At 35.8% G+C, this 17,003-nt stretch overlaps 3 protein-coding genes across 3 annotated transcripts; 2 read left to right on the top strand and 1 right to left on the bottom strand.

Annotated features, from left to right (window-relative positions):
• The first annotated feature begins 218 nt into the window (after positions 1–218).
• Positions 219–7,549, top strand: LOC107875568 (kinesin-like protein KIN-5D). The gene is made up of 23 exons (XM_016722330.2): positions 219–467; positions 638–915; positions 1,001–1,130; positions 1,701–1,856; positions 1,934–2,410; positions 2,658–2,755; positions 2,844–3,000; positions 3,080–3,149; positions 3,260–3,336; positions 3,427–3,480; positions 3,568–3,648; positions 3,741–3,852; positions 4,221–4,307; positions 4,406–4,581; positions 4,757–4,918; positions 5,032–5,139; positions 5,253–5,411; positions 5,501–5,584; positions 5,953–6,158; positions 6,260–6,361; positions 6,492–6,601; positions 6,689–6,840; positions 6,944–7,549. The coding sequence occupies exons 2-23, from the start codon at positions 755–757 to the stop codon at positions 7,157–7,159; spliced, it is 3,135 nt and encodes a 1,044-aa protein (XP_016577816.1). The 5' UTR covers positions 219–467; positions 638–754; the 3' UTR covers positions 7,160–7,549.
• An 858-nt stretch (positions 7,550–8,407) lies between these two features.
• Positions 8,408–13,233, top strand: LOC107875569 (putative respiratory burst oxidase homolog protein H). The gene is made up of 15 exons (XM_016722331.2): positions 8,408–8,775; positions 8,974–9,069; positions 9,161–9,323; positions 9,400–9,448; positions 9,534–9,647; positions 9,903–10,712; positions 10,850–10,942; positions 11,026–11,141; positions 11,222–11,324; positions 11,587–11,678; positions 11,755–11,902; positions 12,243–12,377; positions 12,468–12,596; positions 12,780–12,858; positions 12,988–13,233. Exons 1-15 carry the CDS (start codon positions 8,511–8,513, stop codon positions 13,095–13,097), a joined length of 2,502 nt encoding a protein of 833 aa, XP_016577817.1. The 5' UTR covers positions 8,408–8,510; the 3' UTR covers positions 13,098–13,233.
• Positions 13,234–15,004: 1,771 nt separating this feature from the next.
• Positions 15,005–16,776, bottom strand: LOC107874631 (WUSCHEL-related homeobox 3-like). The gene is made up of 2 exons (XM_016721393.2): positions 16,358–16,776; positions 15,005–15,480 (listed from the first exon to the last, which is right to left on the bottom strand). The coding sequence occupies exons 1-2, from the start codon at positions 16,709–16,711 to the stop codon at positions 15,280–15,282; spliced, it is 555 nt and encodes a 184-aa protein (XP_016576879.2). The 5' UTR covers positions 16,712–16,776; the 3' UTR covers positions 15,005–15,279.
• Positions 16,777–17,003: the final 227 nt, after the last annotated feature.

The raw sequence follows: 17,003 nt of genomic DNA, 5'->3' as shown, positions 1-17,003 counted from the left end.
ACATAAATGATTCACCTTACTTATCATGAAATTAAGGTTGCTAAATATGATTTGTAATAAATTGTATCTAAACTCCGTGGCATTTCACGTAATAATTAGCAAAAGAGCGCCCTATCTCATATCTACATTCTTCAATTATGTTTAAAAATTTTCTTTTTTTTTGTTTTTATGTTACAACGGTCATAAATCAATTTCAAATACCCCGTAACAGCCACAAAATCTGTGCATTTCTCTTCAACTTTATCTCACCTCACGCTCATATACAGCTCCTTCAATATTTTTTATATCCAGAAAAAAAGAAAAGAAAATAAATCCACCAAATTTATCAGTAGTCTATTTCTATTCAAATCACTAAATTCTCTCTCTCCAAAATCTTCTCTCTAAAATATCGCCGTTATTGTTGTTGTTGTTCTTCACATTGTTGAATCTCTCAACGGCCGGCCGGCAAGCAGACGATTTGATCGTCGGTAAGTCTACACGTTTTCCTCGTCATTTCTGCATTATACGTATAAATGCGTATGCATTAATTGAATGTTTTTTTTTTCAATCGAATTTTATCTTTTCATGATTTATAGATTAGTCGTTTTCAATTTGATGATGAATTTTCGTTTGTTTTTTCCGTGAAAATGTACTTCAGAGCATTCGAGTTGGGAGCTTCTCTTTTGCTATATCAAGTTTGTGTTTCTCAGATTTGGAATCGAGGTGAATTGAATTGAATCAGAGAATTGGAGGAAATAAGGAGATCATTATTGAAATGGAGCAACAGAGAAGAGGCTACGTATCACGGTCACCTTCACAGACACCGCGGTCTAGTGAAAAGGCTGTTAGAGATCTGCGATCAGCAGACGGGAATACGAGTGGAAAGCATGATAATAAAGATAAAGGTGTCAATGTGCAGGTTATTGTGCGTTGCAGGTTAGTAGAATTAGTGCATTTTGGAGCTACTGAATTGAATTGATTGTATTTGATGGAATCATTGTGATGGTTGTGAATTATGCAGGCCATTGAGTGAGGATGAGATGAGATTGAATACAGCAGCAGTGATTTCTTGCAATGAGGGAAGAAGAGAAATTTCTGCTATGCAGAACATAGCTAATAAACAAATTGACAAAACATTTGTCTTTGATAAGGTTTGAATTTCTTTTATTTGTTCTTTATATGATAGCATTGAAGGGGAGCCTTGGAGTAATTGGTAAAGTTGTTGCCGCCATGTTAACTCGTGGTCATGGGTTCAAGCCGTGGAAAAAGCCTCTTGTAGAAATGCAAGGTAAGGCTGCATACAAAAAAAACCTTTGTGCTTCAACCTTTCCCTAATAGCTAGCGTTAGTGTACCGGGCTATCCTTACCCTTTATATGATAGCATCAGTTCTAAAATAGATATAGGAAAAAAGAACATGTAGCCAAAAGGAAAAAGAAAAAGAAAAGAAGAATAGAGTGACTAGTTTTAAAAGTAGGTACTAATTTGGTGTAATTACTTGGATACGTTGCCTGTTTAGAGCCAAATGGATATGAGTATTTCATTAACTCACTCCAACTAGTTTGGGTGGGTGTATTTGCTAGCTATATAGATTGAAACTGAATGTCACACTTCAGTTCTGGTACAAAACGAATTTTTATGTTACTGCTGAAGAGTTTAAGTGAATCAGACATCTGGTGTTTCTTGAGATGACGCTAAAATTTGGTTTGGTATTGCTGTCCAGGTCTTTGGTCCTACGTCCAAACAGAAGGACTTGTATGATTCTGCAATCTGCCCTATTGTATTCGAAGTTCTAGAGGGCTATAACTGCACCGTTTTCGCGTATGGGCAGACAGGAACAGGGAAAACTTATACAATGGAGGGAGGGGGAAGAAAGAAGGTTGGTGTCTATTAGAGATGAAATTGTTTATGCTACTTTCTTCTGTTTGATAATACAATACAGTTCACCCCGTTTAGAATGGGGAATTTCCAAGTGATGCAGGTGTTATCCCACGAGCTATTAAGCAAATCTTTGACATATTGGAAGCTCAAAGTGCTGAATATAGTGTGAAAGTAACGTTCTTGGAGCTGTATAACGAGGAAATATCCGATCTTTTAGCTCCAGAGGAAACTACAAAGTTTCCAGAAGACAAATCCAAGAAACCATTAGCTCTGATGGAAGATGGTAAGGGTGGAGTATTTGTTAGAGGCCTTGAAGAGGAGTTAGTAAGCTCTGCAAATGAAATTTATAATATCTTGGAGAAAGGTTCCGCTAAAAGGCGTACAGCAGAAACTCTTCTTAACAAACAGAGCAGTCGTTCTCATTCTATATTCTCTATCACAATTCACATCAAGGAGTATACTCCAGAAGGGGAAGAAATGATCAAGTGTGGCAAACTGAATCTTGTAGACCTTGCGGGTTCTGAAAACATTTCACGTTCTGGTGCAAGAGAGGTGAGGCATTAAAATTCTTAATTCGTTAGCCATTGTATTTAGCAATTTTGTTAGTAAGAAAAAAAAAGAAAAAGAGAACCAAATGAACGAGTGTGCAAAAGTTGCTTAGCGATGTCATCAATTTGCCTACTTCATGCCAACTTATCCTGGAAGAGACTTTTCAAGTTCCTTTTGGCTCTTTGCCCACTTTGATTGTGTATGTTCACATTCTTTTAAGCTGCACTAGATGATAGATTTTCTTTTGCAGGGCAGAGCAAGGGAAGCTGGGGAAATCAACAAGAGTTTGCTTACACTTGGTCGTGTTATAAATGCTCTAGTTGAGCACTCTGGCCATGTCCCATATAGGTGCTTAAAAAACCCATATTTAGATAAGACAATATTATATGTATGAAGCTTTTTACATACCCTGGGAAACATTTGTTTTGTTTGTCAGGGAGAGCAAAATAACAAGATTGTTGAGGGATTCATTGGGAGGGAAAACAAAGACATGCATAATTGCGACAATATCTCCCTCCATTCACTCTATGGAAGAGACACTAAGCACTTTAGATTATGCTCATCGTGCCAAAAACATAAAAAATAAGCCAGAGGTCAGTTTTCTGGTCAATCAAGCATTCTAAAAAGATTTTTAGTTCAAACGTCCTTAACTTTTCTTTTGCTGCTATATAGATTAATCAGAAGATGATGAAATCTGCATTGATGAAGGACTTATATTCTGAGATTGAAAGGCTGAAGCAAGGTTTTATATTGCTTTCTTCTTCTCTCTTCACGAATCTCCATCTTTGAATGGTAGTTGCTTTAAATTATTATATGTTTTGATTACATGAATTCCCATTTTAATGCCAACAGAGGTGTATGCTGCAAGAGAGAAGAATGGTATCTACATCCCAAGAGATCGATATCTCCAAGAGGAAGCTGAGAAAAAGGTTAGGTCCTGCTCACTGATCTACTGATTAGTTGAATTATCATGTAATCTTTTCCTATGCATGGTCAATATGTTTTTTCTCGTCTCTCAGGCAATGTCTGAAAAGATCGAACGGATGGAACTTGACTCAGAATCAAAAGACAAGGTATGCTGCTGCTGATTAATTACTCAGCTCGATTTTATTGATCATCCATAACTCGTAACTCATTACATTTTTGGCTACTGCAAACAGAAATATATGGAGCTTCAGGAACTGAACAATTCTCAGCAGTTGTTGATCACTGAATTGAGTAACAAACTTGACAAGACAGAGGTACGGTGTTCGGACCTCACCTAATTTCAATAGCTTTCTTTTGTTGATATACTCTTTCTCATGGGGATTATCTATAAATATGTGTCTTTCAGAAAAAGCTTCAGGAAACTCAGCATATTTTGGCTGATCTTGAAGAGAAACACAGGCTGGCAATTGCAACAATTAGAGAGAAGGAATTTCTGATAATGAACCTTCTTAAGTCTGGTAAGCCACATCCTCTGCACATGGTCAAAGCAGACTCTTTGATTATGTCATTTTCAATTGCCTGAAATTGCATGTTTTTTTCCTACGCGCACCAACTTTGGGAGGATTATATTTTACAGGTGGTGGTGATTTGGGGGGGGGGGGGGGGGGGGTGGGGGGGGGGGGGTGGGGGTGGTGGTGCCAACTTGCAAGATTCTAGTGTTTCTTTTATAAACATTTTTTTAGGTGGGGGGGATCATATCTCTCTTATTAAAGGAATTACCAAATTCATCGGTTGACACAATATGGGGAGTATATATATATATTTTTTGGAATCATTACCTTACGTAATAGTTATATGAGATATTTAAACATATGTATTCTACCAGAAAAATCACTGGTTGAGCAGGCCTTTAAACTTCGAGCTGAGCTGGAACATGCTGCATCAGATGTCTCTAACTTGTTTGCAAAGATTGGTAGGTTAACAACTTTTAGGACCTGATGAATCCCTAATGATTTTCTTTCTCAAAATAAAGGCTCTTACGCCCACTATACTGATAATGGTTGATTTCAGAGCGCAAGGACAAAATAGAACATGAAAATAAAGTTCTCATCCAAAAGTTCCAATCCCAATTAACTCAACAACTTGAAGTTTTGCATAAGAGTGTTGCTTCCTCAGCCACACAACAAGAGCAACAACTCAAACACATGGAGGAGGACATGCAGTCCTTTGTGTCTACCAAGATTGAGGTATGCCTGATTTTGTATACCTCTTAAAGAAGACACTCTACCTGTAAAACACGTTCAAAACTATGTACTTCAGAGTTTGGTACCTCTTAAAGAAGACACTCTACCTGTAAAACACGTTCAAAACTATGTACTTCAGAGTTTGGTACTCATGTTAATCAGTATGTGTTTGATGTAGGCTATGGAGGAGCTTCGAAGCCTCCTAGACAATTTGAAAAGCATGTTTGGTTCTGGTATCAAAGCTTTAGATGGTTTGGCGGGGGAGCTCGATGGCAATGCTCACTCAACTTTTGTCCGTTTAAACAGTGAAGTTTCAAACCATTCATCTGCTCTCCGAGAGGTATGCCTTCTTTAATTCTCTGAGAAATTCCAAATATGCCTTTTTTTAATTCTTTGAGAAATTCCAGGTAGTATTTTCTGCTTATCTCCATCTTTTTTCTTTCTGAAATGCAGCTTTTTGAGGAGATTGCCTTTAAGGCCAACACCTTGGTTAATGATCTCCAAAAGAGTCTTCACAGCCAGGAGGAGAAACTAATTGCATTTGCAGCACAACAACATGAGGTATCAGTAGTTTCTATTTGTGAGCTCTTCCCCCTTCTCCCCCCAGTTCGCCCCTGTATATCCCTCTTTTTTCCTTCCCTAGTTTGGATTATGAAGTTTGGATGCTTTTATAGGCTCACGACAGGACAATCACAACATCAAGGTCATTTTCTCAAATTACTGGCAACTTCTTTAAGACTTTGGATACGCATGTTTCCCAATTGGGTGATATAGTTGAAGATGCACAAACCGTCAGTGACCAGAAGTTTTCAGATCTTGAAAAGAAGTTTGAGGTAATTAATGTCATCCATGTACATCTCTCTCACTTAATGAAGGTCCACATACTTTTTAGCCCTGTTTTTTATATGTATGCCTCATACAGGAATGTGCTGCCAATGAGGAGAGGCAAATCTTGCAGAAAGTGGCAGAACTCCTTGAAGGATCAAATGCTAGAAAGAAAAAATTGGTATGGTCATTTTATTAGTCATATACACGCATGCATCATAATTGCTTCACCAGTTGAAGAAAGGCATACAGCTGCGGATAAAATTTTCATTATGCCTTAACCCAGGCAACAAGATAGTAACTTCATTGATCTATGAATATGGAAAAAAAAAAGATGCATTTTCTTTAGTCAAGCGAGCAAAATAGGGTGACAACAACAATGACTCTTTATATAAATGTGTGGCCTTCCTTTAACTTTGTTTCTAGCACTTAGTACTCCATTTACAAGTGACAAGAAGAGTGTGTCGTGGGTTCTGGAGGACAATCATAATACTTTTTTCCATTTTAGGCTACGAAAGTTTATTGGGTTTTCTACTTCGTTTGCTCTAGGTTCAAACTGCAATCAATGACCTCCGAGAAAGTGCTTACATCCGAACCAGTAGACTAAAACAAGAGATGTCAACCATGCAATACTCAACTACTTCAGTCAAAGCAGAATGGACCAACTATATGGAAAAGGCTGAATGCCATCATCTTGAGGATACTGCATCTGTGGATAAGGGGAAGAAAGAGATGGAGGAGGTGCTACAGAATTGGTATGGTCCTTTTAGCATGTCATATTACTTCTGTAGAGAACTTATGGCTGTCTGAATAGTTTCTTGGCCTCTCTGCTCACTCGAATATATGTACTATGCAGTCTGCAAAAGGCAAAATTGGGTGCTGAACAATGGACGAATGCTCAAAGCTCTTTGATCAGTCTAGAGGAAAGAAATGTTGTGTTTGTCGACAAAATTGTTAGGTTGGTTGATTCACTTGCTATTCAAGGCTTCTGTCTCATATTTCCAATATCTCACTTTGTTATTCAAGGCTTCTGCCTCATTTTTCCACTACTCACTTGTTATTTACTGTGAGCTTGTAACATTTTTTAGTGAAGGAATGAATGCCAATGAAGTATTGCGCGCACAGTTTTCATCTGGTGTGTCATCTACTCTTGAAGATACTGATGTTGCTAGCAAAATCCTTCTCTGTTCCATTGACCGTACGTTATCAAGTTGTTAACACATATATATTAATAACTTACACTGGCTGCTTGGTATCATCCAATAAACTAAATTAAATTTTGCAGATTCTTTACAACTTGACCGTGATGCTTGTGGGAACCTTGATTCGATGATTGTTCCTTGTTGTGGAGAGCTGAGAGAATTGAAGAGTGGACACTACCACAAGGTTGTGGAGATTACAGATCATGCAGGACAATGTCTTTCACAAGAATACATGGTAAGGACATTCAGTCATATGACAGAAAATCTGTCTCTTTTGTCATTATTCATGTACTTTTACGACATTATGTTCATGTCCAAATCTTTATCACTTGTACTAGGTCGACGAACCATCTTGCTCTACACCGAAAAAGAGAGCTTTCAGTATACCAAGTGCTGGTTCCATTGAGGAGCTCAAGACTCCTTCTTTTGAGGAGTTGTTGAAATCATTTTGGGATGGAAAATCACTGAAGCAAGCAAATGGAGATGTAAAACATACTGCAGAGGATTATGGAATATTGAGAGATTCAAGACTTCCTCTCACTACTATTAATTAGGACTATAGGAAAGACATTATAGGATTATGGAAGAAAAGCGCTGTACATAAGAATTCACCTACATGGACGAGTGAGGGAAGGGTCCTCCACCTCCAATTATAGTTGGGGGTTCGAGTCATCAAGATAGCAAAGTGGAAGAAGCCATTGTTAGGCTTTTTTGAGTAGGGAGAGTTTGTTTGAATGTGGGTTACCGTATCCGAGAATGAAGAAAATGGAACGAAGATCTCCTACATGTAATTGTTGTTAGTGTATCCTATTCTTTCAATTATTTGTAGCAACTGGGAAGAATTTCATCTGTTTGACCCTCTTTGTAGGGAACAGAATTAGGAGATTCCTGAGACAATGACAGATTATAGTAAATGAATGGCTTAGAGGTCTCTTTTGATGTGATAGAGTTTCTAATTATCTTCTCACCTGATAAGTTCTTTTATATCCTGAGTAGCAGTATTTATAGGTAATAAAGGATGCAGAGCACTCAAATGCACTCAATGTGAAATCCAATCTTCTTGCAAAACCATTCAAATAAGGACAAACTTCGACATTACTTCGAAATAATAATCTTACGAACTCAATGCCGCACTGATGAAGGCACCCAAATTCTTTGATGTCATATCTGATATTCAAAGTTTTGTCTTGATTCGGTACTGCATTCCAGTTTTATGCATCGAAACAATGCTTTACCCCTAAATATCCAGTCATTTGTTGTGCCTTTCAGGGAACTATGTTCAAACTTTAGTTCAATTCTATAGTTTATAGAATTGTCAAAGCCACGTTGAAGTTGAGATTTGTTTTTAAAAATTCCAAAACCCAAAAGCATAATAAAGAAAAAGATCACCAAAAACAACCCATTTTTTTAAAAAAAAAAAAATTACAACGCAAAAATCAGTTGGAGGACGACGTGCTTACAAGTAAGGATCACAATTGACTACTTGTTTTATTAAAGAATTCGAACCACGTCTAAAAGATGCAGGCCTCCCCACTCATTTGATTCCCAAGAATTTGTCCTAAGCAAACATTGGAACATTTAATAGAATATTGAACTAATTTAAACATGATCTGTCTCTAGCTTGCTAGGACTTTGCCTACAATTAAAATATTGTATTTCACACTAATGGATAATGAACAAGTTGCAGTATCTTATGTACAAATCCAGTCAGAAGATTGAACTAACTCAAAGTAAAATGAAAAGGAATAGGACTTTGTCCAATTAATAAAATGTTTCATTTTGGCTGCTGTCTTAGTGGGGGGGCACTATGGTTTTTAAAAACGTTGTATTTTTCCAACCACTAACTTAACAAACTCTCCTCTCTTCATAAAAAATTTCTGTAAAAGAAGAAGAGAATCACATAGTATGGTGCCCATTGACAATGGGGATTTATCTCGAGACAATTCAGTGAAATGGATCCTTGAAAATGCTGAAAAAGATAGTACGAGCGACGTCCAGGATAACAGACACGGTGCAGTCTCCCCACTAGAACCAGCAAACCAAAAATCTTTCAAGAAAACTTTCAGCATTTCAAGAAAAAGGAGTGGAGTTGTACCACGAATGGAGAGGATGCAATCAGGAGCTTCTAGAGGACTCAAGAGCTTGCGGTTTCTTGACAGAACGACTACAGGTATTGAATTGTCCGACCATCTCATCTAAAAAGTTAAACTGTTGGCGAGTATGCATTTATGTACTTAACTATATTTTCAACACGTCCACTCATATGCCAGCCTGATTCCTTTTCACAGGCTAAGAATGTGAAAGAATCCTTTTTGATAATCGACTGCTGTTTGATTTGAACTCAGGATCTCCATTTGTTTTGATACAGGGAAAGAGGGCGATGCCTGGCGAAGTGTGGAGAAACGATTCAATCAAAATGCAGTTAATGGGAGGCTCTTCAGAGAGAAATTTGGAACCTGCATTGGTATTTTTTCAAAGACATTTCATATATACTGTACTTGGTATGGTAACAGTTGGAGCATAAAGTAACTTTTTTATATTATTTGGCATAATAGGAATGGGAGAAAGCAAGGAATTTGCTGGAGAGTTATTCGATACGTTGGCAAGGCGCAGGAAGATCAACACAGAAGATGGTATAACAATAGATGAAGTGAGAGGATTTTGGGAAGACATATCAACTCAGTCTCTTGATGCAAGGCTTCATATTTTCTTTGACATGTAAGAGGTTAAATCAATGGCAGAAGAAAACTAAAATCCGTCTTTCCAATTGACTAATGATGGTGAATTTTCACAGGTGTGACAAGAATGGTGATGGGAAACTATCAGAGGAAGAGGTCAAGGAGGTGAGAAAACTTTCTTCCTTCAATTTTTCCACGTCTATCTTACTTAATACGTTTTTTTTTTTTTTTTTTTTTTTTCTGAAAAAAGGTTCTAGTGATGAGTGCCTCGGCAAACAAATTGTCAAAATTCAAGCAACATGCAGCGACATACGCAGCCTTAATCATGGAAGAGCTTGACCCTAATCATTTAGGATATATTGAGGTGAGGATGGCACGAAAAAGTTGTTGTCGTTTTACTGCTATTGATCGTTTGATTATCTTGGACCTCAAAGACACCAATCATGCTTATAGTTTCCAACTTTCCATTACAATCATCATATTGACGACGATAAATCTCCCCGGGTTCTGCCATAAGAATTAATGAAAATTGCTTAGAGAAACAGCTTCATTGCGTTGTGTCAAACTAAAATGGATGAGGATAGCTTCTTCTTTAATTTCTCATTTTCTACTTTAACAGATGTGGCAACTTGAAGCTCTACTGAGAGGGATGGTGGGGGGTTCAGAAGAAGGGGAAAAGACCCTGAAGAGATCACAAACACTAGCGAAAACCATGATCCCGAAAGAATACAGAACTCCAGTCAGCAAATTCTTGTACAAGACATCAGAAAAAGTACAAGAAAACTGGAAAAGAATATGGGTCCTAACATTATGGTTGTGCATCAACATGATACTCTTCACTTGGAAGTTCCAACAATTTAAAAGAAAATCAGCATTTCAGGTCATGGGTTATTGCGTTTGCATCGCTAAAGGTGCAGGGGAGACTCTTAAGTTCAACATGGCACTGGTTCTTTTTCCTGTATGCAGAAGAACTCTTACTAAGCTAAGAGAAACTTTTCTTGGTTCAATATTTCCCTTTGATGATAACATCAATTTCCACAAGATAATTGCATTGGGAATTGCTGTCGCAACGTTTATTCACGCATTTTTCCACACCAGCTGCAATTTTGTGAAACTAACAACATGTCCAGAGAGTAAATTTATGACGTTTCTTGGAAGCAACTTCGACTACCACCAACCGAGTTACTTGGAACTGGTGGCGTCTATCCCAGGCGTAACAGGCGTTCTGATGACACTTTTCATGCTTTTCTCATTCACATTGGCTACACATTCATTCAGAAGGAACGTCATCAAATTGCCATGGCCTTTCCATCATTTAGCAGGATTTAACGCGTTTTGGTATGCACATCATCTTCTGGTCCTTGTCTACATCCTCTTGATCCTCCATGGCTACTTCATATTCCTTACAAAAGAATGGTACAAAAAGACGGTATGTCCCATCCTAACTTTGCAGTGAGAGAAGAAGTTCAAATGTACATCAATCATGTTGTTTTGATATGATTATGGACGTTTAGTTTGCTGACATTTAAGATCAATCGTGCAATCAAAAATACATTTTCTCTGCAGACATGGATGTATCTTGCAGTTCCACTTCTTGCATATGCTACGGAAAGAACTCTCATTGTCTATGAGCACAGCCACCATGTCAACATCATAAAGGTTTTTGCTTCAGACAAGTCTTATGTCGATTCATCAACTTATATCAGTTGAAAAAACTTGCTGAATTTGCTAAAAAATTGCAGGCTGTCATATATACAGGGAATGTACTAGCATTATACATGAGTAAACCTCAAGGATTCAAGTATAAGAGTGGAATGTATCTTTTTGTCAAATGTCCAGATATATCAACCTTTGAATGGTAAATGAAAAACTATGCAACGATCATTTACAGATCTGGCTCCTCATTTTTGTGCTTAGGAACTTCGGTAAATTTTACAGGCATCCATTCTCAATCACTTCAGCACCAGACGATGACTATTTAAGTGTCCATATACGTACATTGGGAGACTGGACTACTGAGCTTAAAACAAGATTTGAGAAGGTAATAAATTTGCTAAACTCGCGTTTCAGATCACTTTCATTTGCTATACAATGAGTTTTAGAAGTCTAATGAGCAAATACTAAGAAAATTCGTCAAATTGTTGATGCATCCATATCATTAGTGTTTTGAAACTCAACTACTTCATAGTCGGTGTATAGAAATTAAACTCAATCATAAGGCGTTATGGGGCAGGATATGCCTATTTTACTAAGTTTCGGCTTATTTTTAGTTTTTTCTGATCTTAATAAGCTCTCTTTCGCAGGCCTGTGAGCCTCAAACAGCGCAATCAAGGAAGGGAAGTCTTGTTAGAATGGAAACTAAAGCATATCCAGATATTGAACAGTCTCAATCCGAGTATGTTGCCATGTCTATATATGTCTACTGATTTTCATGTTGGCGAAACATAATGGAACTTAAATTTTTGAAGCAGATTTCCAAAGATCACGATCAAAGGACCTTACGGTGCACCAGCTCAGAACTACAAGAAATATGATATCCTTCTACTAATTGGCTTGGGAATAGGAGCAACACCATTCATCAGCATTTTAAAGGACCTTCTAAACAATGAATCTCAATCTGTAAGTTCCTAATGGCAAAACTACATTTTGCTAAGAATTTAAATTAGGGAAACTTATGTAAATGTAATACAATAAATATATTCTTGTATATTATATGTATTAAGTATACATTAGTATATACATATTTTGTAAAATAGACAATCCAAAGGCATTTGGCTGTAAGTTTCCCTTTCATTTTTAAGATTACGCTAGTCCTACTTACTATAGATAATTACAATTGTGTTTTAGCTATCTTTTAGGCGACCTGATATAAAATTCTTCGATACAGTTAAACTTTTTTTCTGATTAAGAATGAGTAGCGATGTGAAAACATAAACCTAACGAAGTCGAATTTCTGCAGAATCAGCAATCTGGTGAATCGTCAAGCAACAAGAGAGGTCCTCACAGAGCATATTTCTATTGGGTGACAAGAGAACAAGGATCATTTGACTGGTTCAAGGGTGTTATGGATGATATTGCTGAATATGACCATAATGTAAGTTAATTTTCAATAACATGAATTACCCACAACTCTATTAGCTTCCTCACTTGAAACATATAATAGTATAGTACTTGTATTATACAGGAAATGATAGAAATGCACAACTATTTGACTAGTGTTTATGAAGAAGGGGATGCCAGATCTGCACTTATTGCAATGGTGCAATCACTACAACATGCTAAAAATGGAGTTGATGTTGTCTCCGACAGCCGGGTATATTTCCTATTTGTACAATTTTATTGAACTTTAAAATTTATGCTACTTAAGTAACGCGACAGTGGATCCACCATTGTGTATTTTACACTATCATGAATAAGGTAATAGGTTAAATTACACTACAAGTTGTCGGTACATATAACTTAAATTCTTGCTTTTCTAACACTTACACTGTGACAGATAAGAACACATTTTGCAAGACCAAATTGGAAAAAGGTATTCTCTCGGTTGGCAGCAGCACATCCATCTTCTCGAATTGGTAAGACATAATCATGAATGTTTTTTCCTATAGTACAAATAACTTAATTGTGCACTTAATACATCCCCCCCCCCCCCCTCTCCTCCCAAAAAAATAATAATTTAATATATGATATATAAATAATTGCAGGTGTATTTTACTGCGGGAGTCCCACTCTTACAAAGCCACTTAGAAGGCTGTGTCAAGAATTTAGTCTAAATTCATCCACTCGTTTCAATTTCCACAAAGAAAATTTCTAGATGTATATAGTGCTTTCACATATTTATTTGAAGCTTCACTGAGCTGTGAATTCTAATAATTCCCTGTAAAAATGTTGCAATTCTACTGAAAATATGTGTTGATTGATAAGAGAAATTTTGGGAAGTTGCATTTTCACTTGCCTTGCCTTATCTCAGAATTTTGGTTGTGATTTTGTTTAAGTACTCTCCTCGAACAATAGCTCACGCTATAAATAAAAAGTCAATTCAATGTAAAAATGACTCAATGATCTTTGAAAAATTAACCGATTTCATCTTGATAGTTAACTTATATACACCGACTCCAACAGTATAAATTTATTTATTTATTTAATATTTTTTGAAATTTAGATGTACCTCATTTGGAGGGGGGCAAATGGTCTAAATGGTCCCTTATAGTTTGACAGTTTTAATCCAATCCCTAAGATATGTACATAAAATAGACCAATCATTGTTGTCTTTCAGTGTATTTTACTAGTAATTTTTACCTGTCCTATATTTGACTTGTTAATGATTTCCAGATGTCCTTTCAGTTATAGATCTTTCTGGTTGTATTAAGATAAATTTATTCAGTTCTTGGATCATGTGAAAATAAGTAGTACTTTGTTCATCTCAATTTATATGATATTTTTTAATTCAAATTAAAACGTATTAACAGATTTGAGTTAACCGAGTCTTCCCTGACTTTACGGGGGAAATAAAAGTGAAATTTGGAGATAAAACATGGTTTAAAAGTCATTTTTGGCGTAAAGTTGGTTTAGCAATATATTGCTTGAGTGACTACTTAGTAAAATTTTTATTCGTATCCAATAAGATATTAAATCAGATTAATTTATCATGCTAAGTCGTAAACTAAGGTGAACATACTTCTCAACTCCCAACTCTCGTAGGATAAATATTTACTTGCACAAAATCTTCTAATCAAACAATTTAATCGTAACAGTTAAAAAAAAATAAAACGAACACTTGACATGATTTGTCATAATGATGTTTATGACAGGCATACGTGCATTTATTTTTTCAATATAACAAACTAAATACGAGTAAATTTTTATCGTCTATCATCAAAAGACTTTAGATCTCTTACCCTCCTACAAGATTAACTACATTATTTCCTGCTTACTTCTTACACTTTAACCTGCTGGTTAATTATGGAGGTGCTTTGCTACTAAACAACCGCAATTACCCATCGAAGTTTTCTCAATTTATTTTATTTATCATTTTTTTTTCTTTCACATGTTTCTTAAAAAAATATTTTAGGACTAAAATGATAATTTCATTAAATTATTCTTACTGTTCTTTGATCTGATCAATTTAATACCCCTTCAGTCCATAATAAGTGGCTTTTGACCTTTTTATTTTGATCCAGCATAAGTGTTTTTTTTTATAAAATCAAGATGGAATTAATTTAATTTCTCAAATAATCTAATTTGCCCTTATTTACATATCACTAAAAAGCCTTTTAAATTACTCCATAGTCGATATGCCTATTTTTTTTTAGGAGTAAGTGTTTTCTTACAGGGATTGTCAAAGACCAAAAGGTAGTTATTATGGACTTGAGGGAGCACTAATTTTTTTCTTTACAATATTAATCTTTTTTCATATTTATTTAGTAAGAATAAAGGTGAAAACTAATAAGTAATTAAACATATCTTATTTAATAAGTGAGACTTGAGTTGAGGATTCAAATTCACGCGGATAAGTGGGAACATTATTGAAACACATTATCTGAATATTGATTTGCATTTTTGTGGTTAAATCTTCACCCAACAACCAATTAAACGACTTGAATATAATCATATAGATTTTAGGAGAAAATCAAACCAATTAAGAAAAGCATTTGCACACGTGCAATATTAGAAAGTTAGAAGGCTAAGATGTTTTCCAACTCTCATAACACAAAGCTACCACACACAATACTTGAATCAAATTAAAGTACACTCTTCAAGCTACTAGTTATTAGTGATATATAAAGAAATTTAAGAAGTTCTAAGAATTTAAGATTTATGCACCGTAGGTGTACAAAATACCCAACACTATCAAGTAAACTTGATCTGCTACTGCAAGTTACCCAATTTTTTCTTTTTCAATTTTATGTAAAGAATTGGGTAACCTGCAATAGCAGGTCAAGTTTACCTGATAGTGTAGAATATTTTACATACCGCACAAAACTTAAACTCAAGTTCTAATCCTTGAAGCCAGTTGTGGCAACAGGGAAAAGTTGTAATGTTTTTAGAGGTCTGTTATTGCTGCAATGGACATGAATATTAGAAGAAGAACCCTCCTGATCTGTCATCAACATCCAATCCCTACCGTTGGTCTTCATCATCCTATTCTCCCGCAGGTAATTCATCATCATCTGAGGTGATGTATCTGTTCCTTCAACCTACATAAAGGACAACATATTTTCAAAAAAAAATATTTATACTTTTAGACCATAAGTTTTTTTAAAAAAAATTACTGGCAATTTCTTTCTTAAACTTGTACCTAGCTTAAAATCTCACTGGTATAAAAGAAATAACTGTTAGGATGGGATACATATTTAAGAAAAGAGAAACTTGCATATTGTATTTACATATATTAAACCACATGCATGAATTTACTACGGTTAAGTGATAAAATGGGGCAGATCTATATTGCTCCCCCCGTCACAATTTATGTGACTTTCTTTGCATTTTAGTATTATATTATATATCTATGGGTTCGTGTGATTCAGAAACTTTTGCTCAAATCATATATATATATATATATATATATATATCCACTAATAAATATAATAACAACAATATATAATATATTCCCAAAAGTGGGCAGGGTGGAGCCAAAAGTATCGAAGAGGAAAATTATATTGTTTATATATAGTTAAAAATATTTTTTTTACTACGTTATACAGTAGATATTGAACTTCTTAAGTGAAAAGCCAGGTTCCACCACTGCAACTTTGCAAGTGGGGTCTGGAGAGAGTGGGTGTGTACACGACATTACCCTACCTTTGTGGGACAAAGAGGTTGTTCCTATATATAGACCCTCGGCTCAAGAAAATCCACTAATTAAATATCTTAAAATATATGAGTGTGAACTTACTTATTACTATATACATTACTAAAGCTTAAACTCTTTCCAAAAATGTATAGATTATTCTCGGAAAGGCGCACGTAGAGATTATAGTAGTATTTAATTTTGCATGTACGTGCATGCACGTCAGTCAAAGCACTCAGACTATCGTACGAAATCATATGCACGTAGACAAACATTAATGGTACCTGACGAAGAAATATAGTAGGAGAGTTGGGGTACAGTTGATAATTCACAGCAGCAGAAGAAGAAGCAGAAGAAGGAGAAGGAGGGTTAATTTGGACGTCATTAGTAGTAGTAGTAGTACTACTTGTGTATTTCTGCATTTGTTGAAACATCTGTTTTCTCATTTTTTGCCTGTCTCTAGCTTTATGGTTTTGAAACCAGTAAAACACATTCTTCCACTGAATCTTTCCATACATAGAGAGATGGGCAGTTATCATTTGTACTTGACATGAATTTGGATTTGTCAAACCTTTTCTGTACAAATCCTGTAAAATCATCAACTGTTGTGGAGTTGGTTTCCACCTAGCCCTAGCCATTGGCTTTTTGTGACTAACAAAAAAGATTCTTCTTGATTTTCCCTTTTTAGGAGTTCAATTCAAAGAAGTAGTAAAATTGTGTCTGTTTTTTTGGGGAGAGTATGAAGTAGTACTATAAATAGATAAAGAAGTAAAGGGCAGGGTAGACGTCAAGTGGAGTGAAATAAGTAGTCATGCTGGTGTCATGATAGAGAGAATCCAAATGAAGTTTGAGGCAAGTCATTAAATTAGGTTGGTTGTTGATTTCTCTGAATTATGGACCGTATTATTAATAACTCACTTCACAGAACGA

Source organism: Capsicum annuum, chromosome 6 (assembly GCF_002878395.1).
Source record: "Capsicum annuum cultivar UCD-10X-F1 chromosome 6, UCD10Xv1.1, whole genome shotgun sequence".
Classification (NCBI taxonomy): domain Eukaryota; kingdom Viridiplantae; phylum Streptophyta; class Magnoliopsida; order Solanales; family Solanaceae; genus Capsicum; species Capsicum annuum.
This window is presented reverse-complemented; position numbering and strand designations above follow the sequence as displayed.